Raw genomic sequence first — 22,205 nt, 5'->3', positions numbered from 1 at the left:
TTCCTTTAAATTGCCCCCAACCCCTCCACTCCATCCCACTCCCTAAAATAACCTCCAATTCTTCTGAATGTGCTGGCACAGGTACAAGGGCTGACTATCAACCTCCAGTGCTGTATCACAGAACCTATCTGTACCTTTCATGATTTTATAAACTTCTATCCAGTCTCCCCTCAGCCTCCGAAGCTCCTGAGAAATCAACCCTAGTTTGTCCAACCTCTCATAGCTAAAACCCTCTAATCCAGGCAGCATATTGAACTGTCCCTTCTACAGTAAGATGGACTCTTGACATCATAATTTACCTTGTCATGGTCTTGCACCTTATCGTCTGCCTGCACTGGACTTTCTCTGTAACTGTAATACTTTATTCCACATTCTGTTGTTGCTTTTTCTTTGTACTACCTCGATGTACTGATGTGATGAAATGATCTGTATGGGTGGCATGCAAGAAAGTTTTTCATTGTACCTTGGTACATGTGACAATAATAAACCAATCCCGGTAAACCACTTCTGAACCCTTTCCAAAGCTTCCACATTCTTCCTGTAATGGGGTGACCAGAACTGCCTGCAGTACTCCAAGTGCAGCCTAACCAATGTTTTGTACAATTGCAGCATGATGACTTACGTACTCTGTGACCTTAGCAATGAAGGCAAACATGCCATATGCCTTTATTACTTGTGTTGCCACTTTAATGGAGGTATGGACTTGGAGCAGAAGAGAGCCAAACTTGAATTATTAAAATGTAACAAAATAGTGTTGGAAATCTGCATAAAAAGTAGAAAGTGTTGTAAATACTCAATGGGTGAGGCAGCATTTGTGGAGAAAGAAAAAATGCTAAAGTTCTGGGTCTACCTACTAAATGTCCTCTTCCCTGGTGTGAACTTCCCCAAAGAAGCCAGCAAGTCTGGCCAGGCCTTGAGCAGTGCAGTGCCTCACCAACTGGCAATCCCACAAAAATACTCTGACAGCCTTCAGCCTAAAACAACCATCAAAGAGCTTCAACATTTGTGAATGACTTTTACATTGACAAACATTGAAAAATTATTTATAAAGCATAAAATTAGCATTTAAAAAACAAAATATTTAATGTTTGCAAAAAGTAGAGTATCTAAACTAACTAGAAAACACTGAAATAATTGAGTAAATGTAAAATAATTCAAGTCATAAAACTATATGAATTACCTGTTACCTATCTTCCTTGCTGCCATTACTCTCCATTGAAATGAATGGAGTTGTGGACCTGTGCTGGGTTTAATCTGATGTTTATTCAGCAGCAGAGTCCTCAGCATAAGTGCTGGAAAATCTGTAGAAGTATGTACTCCAACTCTGAACTCCATAAGGAGCCCAACATTGGTGTGTAGTCTGAAAATTGCTAACAATCAGCTGGTTGGAAAGTTTGTGACTTCCACGAGTCCTGACTGTTGCAGCTTAAATCTTTGAATTCTGTACAGAACTGCCAGCTCATATTGGAAAATTTGAATCATTATCCACCAGAAATGTACTTTTTCCATTGTACATGTGTGGATTTTTCATCAGATTAAAGGATTGTGTTCAATATCATTATCTAGTAAAAGACCACAGGTAATCTGTATAATTGTCTACCATAAATGAATAACTGTTTTGCTGCAATTCTAATGAATCACAAACCACATTGGAGAGCAATTTTGTTTTTATAGTTGGTACAGTTAATTATATTTTTCAGTCTTAATATAGAACCAAAACAAGACACTGCTTAATTAATTTTCCAAAGGAGGGAGGCAACATCCTTGTTATTTTGAGTTCATGTGGTGACCATATATCTTTTTTCCTTATGGTCAGTCTGGGTAGGGAGCATCAGGGGAGTAATGAATAAGAATGCACATTTCATGTCGATGGATAATCATTGGCTCAGAATTTCTTGGCAGTACTGAAATATTTGCACTCCTGCATACCTAACTGCTTAACCTACATTTACCTTGCATGAATTACATGGTGAACACTTCCCTACAGAAACCATTCCTTTCCTCATCAATGAGATCTGTAGATGGTGGCGATTTCTAAATATAATTCGTCAATTTAATCAGCTGATTGCTAGCAATTCCCAGGGAAATGTGATAGCGAGTGGCACCGAGAATTTATAGTTGTGGTAACCTCCGGGATTTAAAAACAGTGGGAAGGAAAATCACTGACATCTTTGGAGAGCAGTGAGCTGGTTGGCTGGTGAGAGTCAGCTGATTTGCAGATTTCCATAGCAGGGCAGGTATTTAAGTAGGATGAATTAAATTTATAGAGACACTACCATGTTAATATCATTTAACTCTTTGCTTAAAATAGAAAAGTTAAATTTTTTAAACTGGGAAGACAAAGTAGAAAAATAAAAAAGATCGCTGCAGTTCAGTTAGGATAACAAATTAGTAAAAGGAAAATCTAATAAAGGAAGAGTTACAGGTGATTCCTACACTATGCAAGAACTTCATTAGCACAAGAGAGAGACTGAATGTTTCTGGATCATACATTGCTGGAGGTGCTCAAGAATTCAAGATAGGAAGGGCAGAATGGAGAGGAAGTTCAGCAATCTCAGAGTCTGGGTCACTCTCAAAGTGCAGTATAGTACATGGCAGAATGGAACAAAGGACTTCACAAAGGTAGAAATGCGGTAGTCATGGGAGATTCTTAAGTTTGGAATCTAGCATCTAGTCTTTGGGGGAAGACTAGCATTTCTGTAATTATCAGCTTGAGTCTCTCACAATGTATTATCCAGCTAGCAGCACTGGATACCTATACCTCTGGAAAGGGAAACAGAGTTAATGTTTCTCTGTAATTCTGACCCTCTGTCAGAACTGGGTAAAGAGATAACAAGCTAATTTTAGGTCACAGAGAAGGTGACAGGAGGAGTGGATAGGACAATGAAATGCTGTGTTAGGGTGAGACCAGGTCAAGTGGGTTAGTGGAGCAGTTGAAAGGTATTAGAGGAATACCAAACTTGAATAACCCCATTCCACCCCCTTCTACCCCATTCCCCTCACTACATGTAACACAAAGTATATTTACCCTCAATGACTATAGCAGGCTTTGGGTTTCCCTTTTATGTAACTGGTATTCTACTCATCAGTACAAAAGCAAGGTACTCCTGAATAAAACATTGGTTAGGCCACAAAGGGCTGAAAAGTGGCATCTGATAGGAGAGGAAGGTAGAGCATGGAATAATGAGAGAGAAGATAAGATTTCTTTATTAGTCACATGTACATCAAAACACAGTGAAATAAATCTTTTGCGTAGAGTGTTCTGGGGGCATCCCGCAAGTGTCGCCACACTTCCGGCGCCAACATAGCATGCCCACAACTTCCTAACCCATATATCTTTGGAACACGGGAGGAAACCGGAGCACCTGGAGGAAACCCACGCAGACACGGGGAGAATGTACAAGCTCCTTACAGACAGTGGCCGGAATTGAACCCAGGTCGCTGGCGCTGTAATAGCGTTACGCTAACCGCTACGCTACCATATCCTGCCCAGTAGAGGGAGGTGGGGAGGGCAGATGGGAGTGGTGGGGGGAGGGGAACCAGTGGGAGGAGACTGTGGGTGATGGGCAGATGGAGATAGTGGAGGAGGGGAAAGAAACATGGTGATGAGGGCTAGCTAGGTGATGAGGGCTAGCTAGATCATGAGGGAGAAAAGAATTCAATGTCCATGCTGTTGGGCTGTAGGCTACCCGTGCAGAATATGAGGTGCTGTTCCACTAGTTTGTATGAACTTTCCCTAACTCACTTTTTAAACAAAAAGCCTCCCACTTAGCAGAATTCCCTTTACCTGCTAACAGCCTCTCCAATTAACCCCATCATGCAACTAGCTCCTAGACTTCCTGACTGGCAGACCCCTCTGGTTAGAATTGGTAATAACATTTCATTCATCCTGACCTCAACAGTGATGCTCCACAGGGTGGTATGCTCAGTCCCTTGCTCAACTTCCTGTCCACCCATGACTTTCTGACCAGATAGTGCCAAATTGATCTTTAAGTTCCCTGATGTTATCAGCCAGATCAACAACAATGATGAGGTGGAGTACAGGAAAGAGTTCATGAACCTTGAGGTGGAGTACAGGAAAGAGATAATTAACGTCTGCAAGACAAAAGAGTTGGTTGTTGAACTAAGGAAGTAGTGGTGGTTTTGGGGAGGGGGTGGGTGAACATAACCCTGTGCTCGTCAGTGGAGCTGCTGTGGAGGTGGTTGACAGCTTAAAGTTCCTTGCCATCCATATCAACAGCAACCTCACTTGGTCCCTTCGCAGTGATGCGGTGATCAAGAAAGCGCATTAACGTATTTACTTTATTAGGTGTCTGAGAAGATTTGGTATGTCCATGTGGATCCTCTCGAACTTCTAAGATGCACTATAGAAAGTATTCTGAAAGGTTGCATCGCAGCCTGCTATGGCAACTGCTCTGTTCTGGACCAATGGAACTTCCAGAGCATAGTAAACACTGCCCAGTCCATAACAGGCTCGTCACTTCCTTCCATCCAGTACGTTGCTTCAGGAAGGCTAACAATATCATCAAGGATGCCTGCCACCCTGGCCATTCCCTTTTCTATCTTTTACCTTCTCGGAGATGATACAGGAGTTTGAAAACCTGGATATCCAAACTTAAGAACAGCTTCTTCCCCACTGATATCAGACTTCTGAACCAATTTCCTCTTTCACATCCCCTTCCTGGTGGTGCTACCACGTTCCCGTACTCTTAATTCTACGTCTCGGTTATGCCATTATTGTAACTTTAACATATCTTTTATACCACTTCAGTTTGCACTACAGTCTTTGCACCATTCTGCTGTCTTGCACTCATCATTGTATTTATTGTTATGTTTATTATTACCATTTATACTGTTTACTTTGTGAGCTTCATGTGAGCAAGGAATTTCGTTGCATGCTGGTGTATATGACAATAAACTAATCTGAATCTTTGTGAGTTTCTGTCTAATGCCATCAAAATTAGGTTTGTCCTGATTTAGGACTTGTGGACTAATCTTGTCTCTTCCCATAACTCTCTTAAAACTAATAGAATTATGGTCACTGGTCCCCGACTGCTCCCATTGACATTTCAATCACTTGCCCAACCTCATTTCCCAAGAGGAGGTCGTGTTACACCCTCTCTAGTAGGGCCACCTGCATATTGCTTGAGAAAACTTTCCTGGATGCACTTAACAAATTCTGCTGCATTTAATTCCTTAGCACTATCGCAGTCAATACAATGGACATTTAAAAGGTGTCTGAAACTAGAGGGCACAGGTTTCGAATAAGGAGCCAAGAGGTGGAGAGGGAATTTAAGAAAGAACTTTTTCACCTGTGGAGTGGTTAGAATCTGCAAAGCACAGCATGAGAAGGTGGTGAAGGCAGGTAGTCTCACAACATTTATCTAGTATCTAGAAGAGCACCTGAATCACTGAGCCATAGAAGGCATTAGACCAAGTGCTCATAGATGGGATTAGTATAGATGGGTACAAGACAGTCAGCATTAGCATGGTGGGCCTGTGCTCTGTGGCTCTGTCCTCAGAATTAGCTGTTTCCAAGTGTGATTATTTTGTGGATTAAGTAAACCAAACAGAAATCGCCTCTACAGATTTGTGCAGGCTTCATTCACTGTCCCATATTTCTCAATATTAAAACAGATAGGGGAAGCATATATGAAATACCAAACTCATAATATATTGGAGAACCGGGATGAATAAAGGAAGTACAGAGGCCAATTGGAAAATAAATTAAGATGAAAAAATAGAGTCTAAGAATAGATCAGCAGTTAACATAAATATGAATACTAAAGTTTTATTAATAAACATGAGAATTGGAATGTTATACTCCAATAGTAGAAAAAAAGGTGCAGGAATAAACGCCATTGCTAGTTTTGTTCCTGTGTCCCCTTTTCTATTAGAATACAACATTTCCAATCACCTAACATTTACTTTTTAAAAAGCAAACTTCTATATTCATTTTTATTTTACATGCTCTCCCTTTGTCATTTTCCAATTATACTTTTTAGTTTTATTCATCTTAGTTCTTCAAGGTATTATTAGTTTGGCATTTAATATGTTTCCTGTGTCTGTTTTATCTGTCTTGAATTTTGAATTTTCATATTTTCTTGTTATCCATAGAGTTCCAATTTTTGAATGTCTTTTGTTTTCTGCTGTGGTAATATGCCTAACCTGTACCTGCAGTTTATACTCTGTCAGGGCCCATCTTACTTACAGAACAACTATTGAGTTCTGTACACCTGGGCCAGATTCCCCTTCTGCTCTCCAAAATTAGGCTTCTTTCATTTGAATATTTTCATGTTTTATTGTTCCTTTCTGTAACTGCTCTGATGCAAATGATTTACAATTACTGTTTCAATAAATATTGGCTTTTCATGCCCACTTCATTCCACAGAACAAAATCCAGCACTGCTTTTTTTCTGCTTGTACTGAAAGCATACTGAACAAGAATGTTCTCATGTTATTATTTCAGGAATCACTCTCTCTACATTCTCCTTGGGTAATTAGAGTATTCAAAAATTACAACTCAATGTAATTCTTGAATCTTTCTGAAATTTAACTGCAGTTTTTCTCTTATCTGCTTTCCATAATTCGATGGGCCACTAGTGTTCTTGCTTTCTCTTTGTCTTTTTGTCTTTAAACCATGAAGTATATTATCTCTCTCTTGACTAGAAATGGTATCCTTGATCACTAGTGACACCAACTTTCTTCCCACATCATATCCTTCTTTCTTGAATACCTTTGCAGCCAGGAATACTAATTTCTTGGTGAGCTTGTATGGGCCACCTCTGATTTGTATGACGGCACATAATCACACAGTTCTAGAGCTCCAAAATCATTTGTGTCCAGGCACAAAATAGTGTTCATACATCATGTTTCAAAATTAAACTTCTCATTTCACATGGAGCTCTTTGATGTGATAAAACACTATGTGAAGTCTGTCTTTTCAGTATATAAAATGTAAGGTTTCCAGCATGAATGATGTTAGAAATAGAAGGAAATGGAACTACAGGAAATTGTGGTTTAATTTTTATAATTGGTTTTACAGAATGATTTTAATTTGTTGGCTACTCATAATAGCTTGAGCATTATTGAATACACAACAATAGCAGTCTAACACTCATATATGCTGCCAAGCTCTCATGATGTTCCTGTTCTCTGTAGTCAACCCTGGTCCACACAAGTTTTGTAGCACTATTTTATTGAACTTTTTAATTTCACATTTATCTTCATTAGGCAATGAAAATAATATCAATTATACCAAAAACAGGTACAGCAGAGGATAATTGTAGAATAAATTTCCCTACCGTCTCATCAAATGCCTCAAGGACAAGCAAAATGCAGGATAGAGGCAGAGCAAAGCCATTTCTGTACTGTCCCATTTAAAGAAAAGGTCCATCTTTAGATTCAAAGTTTTTAGCTTGTTTTTTTTTATTCTGCACAAATAATCATCATCGACTTAGTGTGGACTTATTTGTTTTTATGCATCTTCTGGCTTCAGTGAGTGAAACTGATAATTTAGTGCTGAATTGGCACTATTTTATTCTGAGAATTTCTGCCCAGCAGAACAGGGTTGAAATTGTTAAGATTAATTTTTGGTAGACCTTAATGACCAACAGGACCAGGGATGGTTTTAAATTTGGGATTCAAAAGTGAAAGTGATTAGCCCCTTTGCACCACTATGTTAGAGTCTGGTGATGAGTTTCAAGACCAAGTTCAGTGTACAATCCCAGTAATGCAGGTGATAAACCAGAATTAAACCCTGGTTTAATACAGGAATCAAAGTATTCATGCTAATATTTTAATGAGTCAATGTAAGCTGTAAGTTGATCAGCAGTGGTGTCACAAAGAGGCATGCAGCTTTCTGATTCTCAGTAACTTTGCAGCTAGTATACCATTGATATTTGCAACCTACAAAGATTTGTTCGCTCTTCATCATTGCTAACTTTATTAAGCTCATCTAGGATAATTTAAACACCATTAGCCTAGGGAGGGGAAACCTGCTCTTGATTACCATCAACCAGATGATTACTATTCACTCATTCCCACTAGAAAGGAAATTTGGATGTCATATGAGGAGAGAATTGTTTTCAGCTGTGGGAACATACTCCTCCTATTTGAATAGCTTGCTGGTACTCATTGTTCGGTCTTGTGGAGATTATCCGGCTGGTTACTAGACCTGTACTAAACAAGAGTCACCAGCTTCAGAAATAGAAGAGAAAATACATAAAGCAACACCTATTCCTGCCATCCGCTATCAGTGGCTAACATGGAGGATAATAGAGCAAGCTTGTACGTGCTAGTCATCAGGATTGTGGCACATTGATTCATGGATTGTACTTCATGGCATACTTAGTACTTATCCAGATTACACTTTCACAGAAACAGCAAAGAACAATGTTGGAGCATGTAATCTAAAACAAACACTGGTGAACGCAGAATTTACAGTTAATAAATTAACTGTTATAAATTTAGTTCTAATACAATGTCCCCTTTCACTATTTTTAACTTTGTAATGGTATGAAGTGAAGATAAGGGCACCAATGGGGGAGTCCTAGGTGGTATTTCAATTTTTAGTACACCATCCTGTTCTGTGATTGTCACTTCAGGCCTGCTAAATATAGTTGTAATTTCTTGTGGGTGATCAGTACCATCTTCAGAGATGATGATGATGTTGCTTGGGCCTTCATCCTGAGAGGAACTGTGGTCTTCGGATGATGTGGATGATGAAGGTGAACATGCTGAAATCTTCTTGAGAGGATTGGGAGGTTGCAAGCAGTCTGACATGGCCTTCATCTGAGCAGGAGAGGGTCTCCTATAGCCCTTTGCCAAACTACCTGTAGGCCCTGTTCGTTCCTTAATTGACTGCTCATCGAAGCCTCGATTGTATAGGGTTGTTGCACTGCTGACCTAAACATACACACAAACAAGTAAAGACCAGTTAAGCTAGAACAGAACACCAAAAAGAAACAGTTGAGTGTAGAATCAACTAAATCCCTGTGAAGTTGAACAAAAGTTGGCCAGAGTTCCATCACAAGTTCACAATCTAGAAGGTCTAACTAAATAGTGGAATCTATATGGAATAATTTCTTGTCAGTTTAGTGAATAGCTGGACATCACCCATTGTATAACTCTGTGCTTGTGTGATGCACCCAATGAATGGAACTCAGCAATATTATGGAGACAGAGGGAAAGTGGCAGGGAAAAATGTCCCCAGAATTAATTGGATATAGATTTCTAATAAGAGTGTATTATCACTAGCAGAGACAAATTATGTCTAGCATCGGGGAAGGTGTAAAAAGGATGTAAAATCATGAGCAATGCAGTTCATCTGTTTCCTGTAGTGTATAGTTGAAAGGGATAATTCCTTGCCACAGGAACTCAGAAGATGACTGCACTTAAGTAGTTTTGATATGATCTCTGGATTGAAGGGAGTGATGAAGGAAGAGGGCAGGACTGTTGAGTTTAATGATCCAATTCCTGATAAATCCTATTGAAGTCCATTCAAGTACCATTTTAGCAATGAACACTGACTGTATACACTGGACTTGTAGTTGCCAATCAACCTTCCTGATTCCAGAGATATATGAAAATGATGAAATTACTTTGGCAGTTTAATTGGCAATCATAGAGAAGCCTGGATGCAGATTCCATCAATCATCTTTGTATCCACATCCTCACTTGTTTAAAAAAAATCTTTGGGGTGGTAGAATTGGATACTAACTGCTTGGATTTATAGAGATAGTCACTCAGGATCATTATTTGAGAATGTGTATCATGATTTTAATTGTAGAGAATAACCCAACTTCTTGACTTGGTCTTGCTGAGATTTGAGTTTTGGTACTTGCGTACGATCTGACCAGGACAATCAGTTCCACTCTGATCAGACCTACTAAAATTTCCTTTATCCACTAAACTATCACAGATACTAAGATAATCAATCCCATGCTGTTAAGATTTTCCAAGGTTTCCTTTATCCACTAAACTAGTGGAAATATCTCTTGATTTCCAGTAGGCATCAGCGGAACTACTAATCAAAGCCCATGACTGAGGAAGAATGAAGGGTGGTCTTGATTATTAGAAAATGCATATTAAATAGCAGCAGAAAATATAGTGGCTCTGAATAAAACCATTGAAAAATCTTCAGGTAATAACATTGTCCATGGGACAGTAACACACAGCACTATGCTTGTGGTGAACTAATATGCAGTATCATGCCCATGAGGCACCAATGTGCAATTCTTCATCTGTTGGTAACACTAAGCAGCTCTGTGTCTGTGGAGCACCAGTATATTGTACTTTGCTTCTGAGGCATTAGTAAGTTTTGTTGTTCTTGTCAAGCATCAATATGAAGTTAAATAGAAATTGAAGCAATAAAATGTAGTAATGGGTTTGTGAGATATCTTTATCCAGTGCAGGTTCTCAAGGCGACTTTTCAGAAAAGTGAAATGCCAATGGTATAACCTGGTCAAGTAGCCTTATTACTTGCTACAAATGCAGTGATATGTCAATGGAAAATTAAATGCAAAACCATGGTAATGGTGGGATACAGGTTAAAGCACTTGCGTTCCACTAGTGCCTTGCTGCTGCATCAGACTTTCCATTGTCACAGAGAAGCCTGGTTGCAGGTTCCATGAATCATCTTCGTATCATCTGAAGAAACCTCAGAACTGGCAGGGTGGAAGACTGGCTGTATCCTCGTTTGGGGAAAAAAACCTTTGGGTGGTGAAATTAGAATTAAATTGGAGTTATGGAAATAGTCACTCAGAGATTGATCATATATAGCCCATTATATTCTCATGCTCTTTAGAAGTCTGGACACTCACACTCGGATAGATCAAACATCCCACATGATGATTTGCACACTGTTTACCCCTAAATCCCCAATCACAGAAATATTCATACTTTCAGGTGTCAGGATTAAAATTATTGCAGGACTGATTAGAATTACTCTACAATGATAGTATTAAATAATATTTCTGTTTTCTTACCCTTCCGGAATGCCCTGTGTGGTGTCCTGAAATTCCCGCAGCTTCACATATCTCTTTGGAATACCTTTCCAAGGTGTGAACTCCTATTGCCTGTTCTGAGAACTGCATGGTGCCCGGCACGGGACGGCGGTAGAATGGGCCTTCACTGGGAATCATGCTGAGGTAGCGTCGCAACAGGGAAACAATGCATCTCGGGTTTGGGGAATCGGCATATTGTCTTGTCTGGACAATTTTCAGCTTGTCGAGGCTATCTTGAGGATTACTTGGTCTGCCAGTAAACTCCACATATTCACTGATCATGTCACAGCCAAACTTGAACTGATCAACTGTTAGTTTATGGTGGTCCTTGGCTGCACAGAGGGCAAAGACCTTGCAGACGTAGAAGTAGGCAGCATAACTGTAGCTTTTTGCATCATGAAGATGGAAGACCACCTGCCACAGCCTCTCCTCATCATCCTCCGTGTATGGCTGGGCCTGCTTCCTTACTAGCCCAATGCCTAACCGCTGCAGCTGCTTCATCCGATTATCAAGGGTGGTCCGGAACTCGGCAAAGTCTGGCTTCAGCTTGTTGAAGAAATCGATATCTGATCGCCTGCAATTCTCACGCAGGTGGCGCAGGATCGAGCAGCATAGGAGACGGAGAGAGTTTGGTGGGTATTCTGACCCATCTTGCCTCCGCACTTCGAGCACAAACCTGCACAACCAGAAATTAAGTTCATCATGGGTGATTTCATAGCAGAGTTCGGGCACATAAAGGAAGAGCTCATTGCGCTGGACGCCCTGCTCCATAATGTAGCTGTTGCGAGTTTTGCCCCATTCGTCCCAAACTCTGACACCCCAGGCTGTTGCTTTTTTTGTGTTGTATGGAATCCCACTATCTTGTTGTAAAACCAGCAGCCCCTTCTCTTCCATACTGTGCTTGCCAGACCGGACTTTGCCCTCTTCCTTTGTCAATAAGCAGTCTTCATTGTTGTCTAAATCAGGCTCCTTTTCTTGCTTAAAAGAGGTAGCAATCGGAGACAAAGAGGCTGCCAAGGCCCTCATATCTTCCTCGGCAACTTTAGGATTGAACTGATCCATTTATCAACAGAAAATTGAACTTCAAAACGTGTAGAAAAACAAAGGGAGAAAAGGGAAAGAAAACTGCTGCACTGAGACTTAAAACTCGGTACTCGGGCTGGGGGCCCCCCGCAGGGTGTTATCAACAACAGCTGCGTGTTAACTGATATACCCCTGCAAGGCGAGGTTTAACTGCTATTCAGCTGTATTTGCAGAAATGATTCCCAGAGGCATTTCAGGTCACGTGAGCAGAGCAGAGCGGACAGGGCTTGGCAAGGGTCCCTCTGTTCTTGAAGGAAATGGAATGAAACGAAATGCCAGCCCTCATCAGGCCCCTCATTAATCATCTCTAATGTGTGTTTATTGCTGCCTGGCAAGGTAGAAGGCTGCCTGCGCTTATAAAAAGGAGATGGGCGGGAGTTAAACAAGAGTTGGCATTATGAATTCACTGCTTTCTCTGTTGCTGCGGCCTAGTTCATGAATGGTTCTTGTTTTGCTGCTTTTCTGTTCTTTGGATTTGTGGTGGGGGAGGGGTTACAAGAGAGAACGGAGAAATGGATAATAGAGTTTTCTTCCTACCGGTCATTTTTCTCTGCCTTCTGTGATGCTTTTATTAGAATGCTTTGCATAGTGAAAAGCAGTGTTCGTGAACTACTCACATTTGGAAATAAATGTCCTAAATAATTTAGTAACAGTTTTCAAGCCAGATAAGATCTTTTTTTTATAAAAATAAACTAATTGCTATAATCTGATAACTGTGACTTGAGCATGCAGACATCATGTTAACAGTCCAAATTCCCCCCATCCTTTGAGTAGAATTTTTATAAGCAAGAAAAGAAACCTAACAGTTTCTTCACCTCTTGATCAAACCAAATAAAGTCAGTTCTCCCATTCCCAGTCTATTCAAACAAAATGAGTGGGCTCTACCATTTGCGAAGAAGGGAGCAGCAATCATTGAAAACTCACACAATAGAATTTCATTTAGAAGCTCCAGCAAAATCAGAATATTAATGCAAATCATTAAGAAATTATAAACCACTCCTGCACCTCCTCCTAACCATTCACAAATGGCTTACTCTATGCACCTTGCATCCACTCACTCAGTACACTCCCCCACTATCATTTTGCAAAATGATAAAGGGGGACACATACCATTTTAAAGAAACAGAGCTATCCAGCTAACTTAATGAGCAACACGCAAAGCGCTGAAGGAACTCAGCAGATCAGGCAGCATCTGTGGTGGGAAATGGGCAGTTGACGTTTTGGGTTGAGACCCTTCATCTGGACTGAAAGAAAGAGGGGAGATGGCCAGTATACAAAGGTGGAGGGAAGGGGTAGAGCAAGAACTGGGAAGTGATAGGTGAAAATGACAAAGGGCTGAAGATGATGGAATCTGATAGGAAAGGAAAGTGGATCATGGAATAAAGGGAAGGAGGTGGGGAGGGGAACCAGTGGGAGGAGTGTGTGGGTGATGGGCAGATGGAGAGGGTGGGGGAGGGGAAAGGGAGGGTGATGGGTGCTGGTGGATCAGGACGAGGAGAAAAGGGCCAGAGGGGAGCAGTTACCGGACGTTTGAGAATTTGATGTTCGTGCCACCAGGTTGGAGACTGCCCAGGTTGGAATATGAGATACTGTTCCTATAATTTGCATTTTGCCTCGACCTGGGAGTAGAGGAGGCCATGGACAGACATGTCCGTGTGGGAATGGGAAGTGGAATTAAAATGGCTGGCCACTGGGAGATCCCAGTTGGTAATGGCAGACAGAGTGAAGGTTCTTGCTCTTCCCCCTCCCTCACCCTCTCCATCTGCCCATCGTCCACACTCTGATGACTTGTAGCTGGGCCTCCCATTACTGTATACTGTAGTTTGAAAACTAAGTTTTGAGTGAACTTGGTTCTAAAGTGGTGGAAACATAGGTTAAAGAGTTTCCTGTTAATCCAGTAGATTAGCTCCACTTCAGTGAGAGAAAGATTGAAATAAGTGTTGCAGCAATGACACAGCCTTGCTTGACCTATCTGCATTGGGATTAGGTTTGTTGTGGACTCATTGATTAGAATCATGGCAAGCATGACATTGTTTAGCAGGTAGAGAATGGAGATGAATTTCTTAGGGCAGGCTAATTTGAGAAGAATTTTTCTTAGCTCCTCTAGGTTAACAGGCAAAGGACAAAATAGGCCATGTAGAGCATTTCTCTGTCAATTGCTATACTGAAGTCCATGTAGACAATATCCACTGCCCTACCCTCACCAATTATCTTCGTCACCTCCTCAAAAAAAACTCAATCAAATTTGTGAGACAGGACGCCCCCTGAACAAAGCCATGCTAACTTTCCCTAATAAGTCCATGCTTTTCCAAATGAATGTAAATCCTGTTCCTGAGAATTTTCTCCATTAGTTTTCGTACCACTGACCTATAATTTCCTGGATCATCCCTATTGCCTTTCTTAAACAAAGGAACAACATTGGCTATTCTCCAGTCTTCTTGTACCATTCCCATGGCTAAAGTGGATACAAAGATCTCTGTCAAGGCTCAGCAATCTCCACCCTTGCCTCTCTTAGTAACTTGGGATCGATTCCATCAGGCTCTGAGGACTTAACCACCCTAATGATTTTCAACTCATCCAACACCACTTGGTCCTTAATATTGACATGCATTAGAATATCAGCATACTCCTCCCTGATCTCACCATCATTCATGTCCTTGTCCTTGATGAATACCGCTGCAAAGTACTCTTTGAGGACCTTGCCTACTTCCTCTGGCTGTACACATAAATTCCCTCCTTTGTTCTTGAGTGGACATATCCTTACCCCAGCTACATTCTTCATCTAAAATACATTTAAAATGCCTTGGTATTCTCCTTAATCCTACTTACCAAGGACATTTTATGGCCCCCTTTAGCCCTCTTAATTCCTTGTTTAAATTTATGTTCTTCAAAGGCTTGTAGTAAGAGTATCTATGTACTGGATCAAAGAGCTCTCTAGAAATTCTGCTGTTTGTAAGCCTTTCACAATAAGATGATCTCAGTTATCATGGGGGAAATTGAATTCCCTTTCTGCTTTTATCCTATTATTTTTATACTTTTCTGTGATTATTCTATATATGGGCTGTCCCCGGGTTATGAATGCCTGATTTATGGACACTCCTACATACGATCAAGCTCACAGAATATTCAAATGTCTGACGTATGTACGGCAGACCTGGTTTCTTAGCTCTCTTCATTTTAAGTAATTGTTCTTTCTTACCAGTCTTATGTGCTTCTGAAACCATTCATTACAATACTGTGGAGGTGTGGTTACCATATTGAGTGATTTTTTTTTTGTGTATTTTCCAACTTATGGACAAAATCAACTTGAGAACATATGTGAAAACGGAACTCATTCATTATTTGGGTTTATATGCTTCTCTGTCTGCCGCTGATTGTTTGGAGGACTGTGGTATAACCCCGCCAAAATGATTGTACGCTTTTTGTTTCTAAGGTCCACTCATATGGGATGGACCTTCTGGGATATACTCCCTCTTTTCTACACTAATGGACTCCTTGATAACCATTGCCACATCCCTTCTTATGTCCCCCACTCTCCCACTTGAAGATTCTATACCTTGGAATGTCGGTGTTCCCAATCTTTCAACCATATCCCCATGATAACAACAATATCATATTCCCATATGTTAATCAATACTCTCATTACATAAGATCGTAAGAAACTAGGAGCACTGAAACTCTTAAACCTGCCCTGCCAATCATGGCTTATCTGCTCCAGGCCCCTTTTCCTCTTTGGTGCAAGTTCCCCATAGCCCTCAATAACACGATCTTTCAAATATTTATCTACTGCCTCTTTAAATACCCCCAATGATCTGGTCTCCACCTCCCGCTGGGGTAGAGAATTTACCATCCTTTGCAAGAAGTTCATCTGTCAGACTCCTTGCCTTAAAATAGATGCAGTGCAGCCTTGCATTCTCCCATGTGCCTTATCAAGTCTCTATGCTCTGCCTACTGGACTGACTTAGTTTTCTTTCTATATTTGGCTGTTCCTCACCCCTGAATGTGCTCCTTCTGTGTCCCTTACCCAGCCAAACTATTTTATCTCTTCCCTGTACCAGCAATCACCACACCACCTATCCCACCTGCTACGCCTCCCCCTCAAAAAAAACACAAAAAGGATGTAGGACTTGTCCAGTTCAGGTGCAACCAGTCCAGCTTGTACAGGTCACACCTTTCTCAGAAATTGTCCCAGTGATCCAGAAATACAAAGCTCTCTTTCTTGCACCATCTTTTAATTCATGCATTCATTTGACCTATCTCCTATTCCTATAGTTGCCACTCTTCACTTTGCTGTAAAATCGTAAGAAATGTACCTTTCATAGCAGTGACATTTATCTGAAATAGAGTCCTCCAGGCTTGGCATTCACATTGTATCACAGTAATTTATTGCCTACACTTAAATCAGCTTCAATCTATGTGAACACTTGTAATTTTTAAAATGCTTCGGTAGACAAGGACTCTGTAACTTACTAAAGTAATATGTGGTTTGTTGCTTTAGAAATTAACATGCTTTCTATCAAGGGCACAGTTGCATGATTTGCGTTGATTTATGCAGTTCATGTTTATGAAGAAATGTAAGACATACTAGATGTCCAAATATGAGTTGGTATTTATTCAAGAAGACAATGTTGTTAGGTAGCCTTGTTAGTTTTTGGCTTATCGTGGCACATTTTCTGTCCATCCATTATTTTAGGAATAGTATTCCCAAGGTGAGAAATGCCATGTTTACGTAATAACCATGATTAAAGAGCAATAATTTATGTTCAATAACACATATGTGACTAGGAGGGGATGTTCCTGTCGTATTGTTGCCCTTCACAGTGGCAGAGGCCACAGGGAGGAAGATATGTGTGAAGTAATATTGATAAGTTGGGGCTTTATATGCTGTAGGTTGGACATGCTGAAGTTGTTGTGAGGTGGTGTTGGCTGTTGAACTTGGTGAATTGAACTATAGTGAACTGGTGAACTTCTAGAGTATAATACATCTGCTCCATACAGCTGAGTAATGAATGTTCCTTCACACTGCCGTCTTCAACCTTAAGAGATTTTACTCTTAAATGTACAGGGTTGACCTGGATGGCCCAGATCATCTAATGAACAACTGATGATGGCAGAGGATGCGATTCTGATGTCAGTGTGATGCTGTAAACTTAGGAAGTTGAGGGGAAGTGCCATAAAATTTTAAGTGCCTTTCAATATCAATGACCAAAAACAAAACTTTAGACTTTATTTTTCATTATCATTATGTTCAATTTGGTTGCTTAAAGCAATCTTGTGTGCCTGGCTTGACCTTCATTATTGTCACTTAATATATAAGGTGAAATTCTGCAAGTGCTGGAAATCTTAAATTTCAACAAAAAGTCTTGTTGGTAGCAGATGAAACAGCATCTAGGTGAGAACAAGAAACAGAAAATTTTACCATGTGACAGATTTTAAGCAAGAGTAATTTATCACTTATTTCATGTTTATCACTGCCTCCTGCAACAAGCACCAGAATTGCATTTTCAGAACCTGGAGTGAAGCTGCTGTCCCATGGAAGTGTGGGAAAGTTGTTTGACTTTAGAGAGAAGAATAATGCACCTGAAATTTCTGCCAATGACATTGTTATCTTTGGATTGATGATTAAAATCCCTGCAAATTGTGTACTCTTCCAAACCTGGCTGTAATCTCACCTGATGTACATTGCACACTCCCTGAAGTAGAATCCAATTTCCAGGCTTTGCATTCCAGATTTAAAGGCTGGATTTTCCTGGACCCAGTGCTGAAAGTCAGTTTAATTATGAAGAGTTGTAGGCTGGCCCATTTTAGTCTATTCTAAAACAAAGTAAGTGGGAAATGTTATTTAAAAAAAGCTGCAAAACTTTCTGTGTGGCTGGGTTATATTGTATGATTATTTTTTCTCTCTCACTTCCTTGTCTTGGTTTATATCTGTTAGATCTTTAAACCCATCCAATCTTACGAGAGGGTCTCTTGTTTTATTCTAAGTCATTTGTGCTGAACATATATTTGTTTTAAAGTTATTCAAATAGTTAAAACAACAATTCAATTTGTCACAACTTTTCAAGTATGTACAACCCAGGTAGTTAATTTAAAAAAAATCATCCAAATAGCGGAGTCATGAAGATCAAGACTGTTTGTTGAAAGTGCACAAGCTTCACTTAAACCATAGAATCCTTCAACAAACTATTGAAAACATTTGCAAAGGACTGGGGTGATTAGTTCCAGCAATTAAATGGTCAACATTGTAAATTTATAGTTGTGGGACTTGGATTACCTGTTATTATCATATTTTAAAGTTTCACATATTCCATCTGTGCTGCCTTTGGAAGAATACACACCCAAGAGAGGTGTAGCACCACAGGTGTACAAACAATGATAATTTTGGTCATGTTGAACATATACAGGACCTGCGTTTTCCAAAGATTCTACTTTATGGTCACCCAAGGCAACAACGGTGCTTCTGGGAGGTCTGAAAAAGAGGTACAGTATTAACCAGGAGCAATCTGAAGGCTCATGATGTTAATAATAGAAGATGGAAAACAGCCAGAAAGAACAGAGTTACTTTGTGCAGAATCTGCAAGATTGCAGTTCATGATTTCAAACAGTGCTGAATGGGAGTCATCAAAGAGGAGTCAGTGTAAGGGCTATGCTGACGATATACCACTGAATTACTAGAGGAATGTGTACATCCATACTTTGGCCAATTATGAATCATTATGGAATTGCACAAAGGCCCACATATGAATATGACCGGTGATGTTGACTATTCAGTTCAGAAAGTCTGAGATTCAATTCACTTAATAAAAATTTCAGTACTAAAATCTAAGATTTAATTTTCAAATTGGCTATTGCTGCAATCAACCCTTTTCCCTGTCCTTTGACACAGTATGCTATTCCTGCCATTTCTTCAACACAGTGCACTATCACTGGCTCTTTAATTTGTGGCTCTGCCTCTACACTTTAAAGTTTGATTTGTCCTGGGCATTCTTGGAAACTGCTGGCAGCCCTTACAGCTTGCATGCCAAATAGGTTTTTAATTATTTATGCAGACTTGTGACATTTCTAACTAAATTACCTCAATATCATTAAAGCCTCAGTACAGTACCCATGTAAACTGGCGTGCCCTCAAAGGGTGGCACACCACAAGCCAGGAACACAGATTATGTTATCAAAAGTTTTATATCTAACTATTTGTAAGGATGTTTCACTGGGTAGTTGGAGAGATACTTCAGGTATTTTGAAAGTGATTTCACTCTCTTAGCAGTAGGTGGTTAAAGTTACAATCAGTGAAAGAAGTACAATGGAAGGCATTTTTGATTCAACCTTTGTCTCTGTGAGCTGCCCTTTCCCAGAATCATTGTCGTTAACATCAACAATGCAATTATATAGTACTATTAACTTTCCAGGATGTTTTATAGAAGTGGCTATCAGAATTTAACAATGAACCACATAAGAAAGTTCACATGACAAAGGTAGGTCTCAAGGTCTTGAAGAAAGAGCGAAGGATTGATAAAACCAGAGGCCTGTAATTATAAAACATGTTTTGTGACCTGAGTACATTTCAGTGTTTAAGAACCAGTCTGTTCTTTACTCACAGTATGTATTAAAATCTTTGAGCTTTTTTTCCCATAATTTTTACCCTCACTTTAATATTCTCCCCCTTTTTTTAAGATCATTTGAAATGATGAGGTAGAATTGCGTGGACCTCTTCCATGTCTTGTCCTTATCAAACATTCATTGCCTAACATGAGCTACACTATAATGGGAATCTTCACTGATTTCACTATCCCATCCCCATCTGCAATTTTTATGATTTTCAGAATGTCCTAAAGTGCTTTTCAGCAAAAGAAGTATATCGAAACATAGCCACTGTTGTAATGTAAGAAATGGGGCAATCAGTTGAGCACAGCAAGCTTCTACGAACAACAGCATGATAATGACCAGATAATCAACTTTGAGAAATGTAGATTAAGAGATCAATGTTGGTCATCCCACTGGGGATAACACTCCCACAATTCCTTCAAAGCTGTGTATGTCTTTTATTCCACTTGCAAGACCAGGCAGTCTCGTGGTTTAACATCACAGTTAAAAATTGGTGCCTTTATCAGAGCACGATCCCTCAATACCACACTGGAAAGTCAGCCTAGGTCTTTGTGCTCAAGTCACTGGAGTAGAACTTTCCACTTTTTTTTTGTTCCTTTCCACATTCTATTTTTTCCCTGTAGTATCTATCATGACACGTGAATTATTATCATTTCCCATTGTGAATTGTCTGATATTTGTGACTGTATTTATGCTGCAGACTCATGTTTCTCAGACCTGGTATAAACTCTATTGTCAAATAGGTAGCAGCGATCCTTGCTTTCACCTACCAGCCCCTGAATCACCCCTCCTCCTATCCTCTTTATACCAGTTATCTTGCCTCTCCACTCTTGGTCCTGATGCAAGGTTTCGACCCAAAATGTCGACATTTCCTTTTCCCCCCCACCAGATGCTGCTTGAAGCACTAAGTTCCTTCAGCAGTCTGTTTTTGTCCCAAAACATACACTCTTTTCCGAGCTCTATCATGGGAAGAGATTATCAGGCAGACAGATAAAAAGATTCAAAGACGTGTTCAAAATATCCTTGAAGAAGTGTAACATCCTCATTCATCTCTAATGTGTGTCCACTCAAAGTAGAGGAGGAGTATTCAGGATGGTATTGAGAACATCAATTCCATTCATTGGGAGCACACAGAGGCCCTGCATAAGTGGCAGAAGGAGCAGACCATCTCACAAACTACCCACGCAGCTGCACCATTTGTGATCCAACACTGGCTAAATTAGCCACTTCAGAACCCACATAACTTTACAGGAAGTAAGTTAACTTCAAAGCCAAAGGAATACTGAAGAAAAAGACTCAAGGGTAGTAGGATATGAGATGAGACTGCGCTACAGGCCCATGGAGTTGGCTGATATCAGATCAGAAAAAAATGGAATATAAACCTGGACTAAGTCCTCAATTGAAGGTCATAAATGTGGAGTTCCATCATTAGTTGATATCAGCATTTTATCTCCCTAAAATATTAAAACATTTTCTTCGATCTTAGCTCTGCTTTCACTGGTTTACAGGTAATAGTGCTCTGACATGTGGTGTGCCACTGTCCTTGCATAGAAATATATAGTAACACAATTTTTATAAGGTGTTTCACCAAGCCTTTGCAATGTATGAAATTTCATTTATGAGATATTTTCCAGGAATGTAAATGAAGGAGGGCTTTTATCTGTCTCGCTGAGGAGTGCAAAACATCAGCCATACCCATGGTACTAGGTTTTAGGTGTTTATGAGTCCAGTTTCTGAGTTTATTGGCAAAGGAGATTCTTCGGAATTGATTGCAATTTAACTTGGACCAAGGATTTCATAATGAGGGAGAGAAGCTGCCTAATTATAATATTCAGTTGCAACACTTCCTAATTATAATATGCTGCCTAATTATAATACAGTTGAACTGTTGCCTAATTATAATATAGTTTTGCTTGTGTCTGAGCTGTGGCACAGTAAGTAGTGAGAATGAGAATTATAAATTGGAAGTGTTGAGGGACCATGAGGTAATGCAGATCAGCAAGCACTGGAGGATGTAGAGTGATGCATGAATGTGATTTCAGCAAGATTCAGTTGCGAGCAGCAGATTTTGAGGAAGTTCATTTCAGAGGCTGGAGGATTGGAGGATTTTCAGGAAAAAAGAAAGTAAGAAATTGCCTTCCATTAGAGTGGCTGTCACAGGGTACAAATGTAAATAAAACTTTTAAACAAAAGACAAATTTAACACCATTATCTGAAGTATATTTAAGAAAAAAGACATGCAATTAAGTAGCAGCTTTCATCACTTTATGGTGCCCCAAAGTGTTTTGTAACCCATAAAGTAGATTTTGGAGTTTGGTCAGTGGCATACTCTGGGAAATATGGCAGCCAATTTGTACATAGCAAAGTCCACAAAAGCAATTTCCCCTTTAAATATTCCCCCTCTTACCTTAAATCTATACCTTCTAGTTTTAGACACCCCTACTCTGGAAAAAAAAGAGCACCTTTTCTATGCCCGTCAAGATTTTGTATACCTCTATATGGTCATCCCTCAGC

General features: G+C 40.0%; 2 protein-coding genes across 2 annotated transcripts in view; one reads left to right on the top strand and one right to left on the bottom strand.

The window, feature by feature from the left end:
* LOC127568367 (bone morphogenetic protein receptor type-2-like) overlaps positions 1-22,205 on the top strand; it is a 205,877-nt gene that overhangs the window by 103,703 nt on the left and 79,969 nt on the right.
* Positions 7,146-12,288, bottom strand: LOC127568373 (uncharacterized). The gene is made up of 2 exons (XM_052012039.1): positions 10,989-12,288; positions 7,146-8,907 (listed from the first exon to the last, which is right to left on the bottom strand). Exons 1-2 carry the CDS (start codon positions 12,066-12,068, stop codon positions 8,461-8,463), a joined length of 1,527 nt encoding a protein of 508 aa, XP_051867999.1. The 5' UTR covers positions 12,069-12,288; the 3' UTR covers positions 7,146-8,460.

Source organism: Pristis pectinata, chromosome 1 (assembly GCF_009764475.1).
Source record: "Pristis pectinata isolate sPriPec2 chromosome 1, sPriPec2.1.pri, whole genome shotgun sequence".
Lineage (NCBI taxonomy): Eukaryota > Metazoa > Chordata > Chondrichthyes > Rhinopristiformes > Pristidae > Pristis > Pristis pectinata.
The sequence above is the reverse complement of the archived record's forward strand: the minus strand, read 5'-3'. Positions and strand labels throughout refer to the sequence as shown.

Bases quoted from the DNA above. Each gene is read 5' to 3' on its own strand.
- LOC127568373 (XM_052012039.1), bottom strand. From the start codon at position 12,068: ATGGATCAGTTCAATCCTAAAGTTGCCGAGGAAGATATGAGGGCCTTG. The intron at 8,908-10,988 runs GTAAGAAAACAG...GTGTATGTTTAG, and splicing joins ACACAGGGCATTCCGGAAGG to GTCAGCAGTGCAACAACCCT.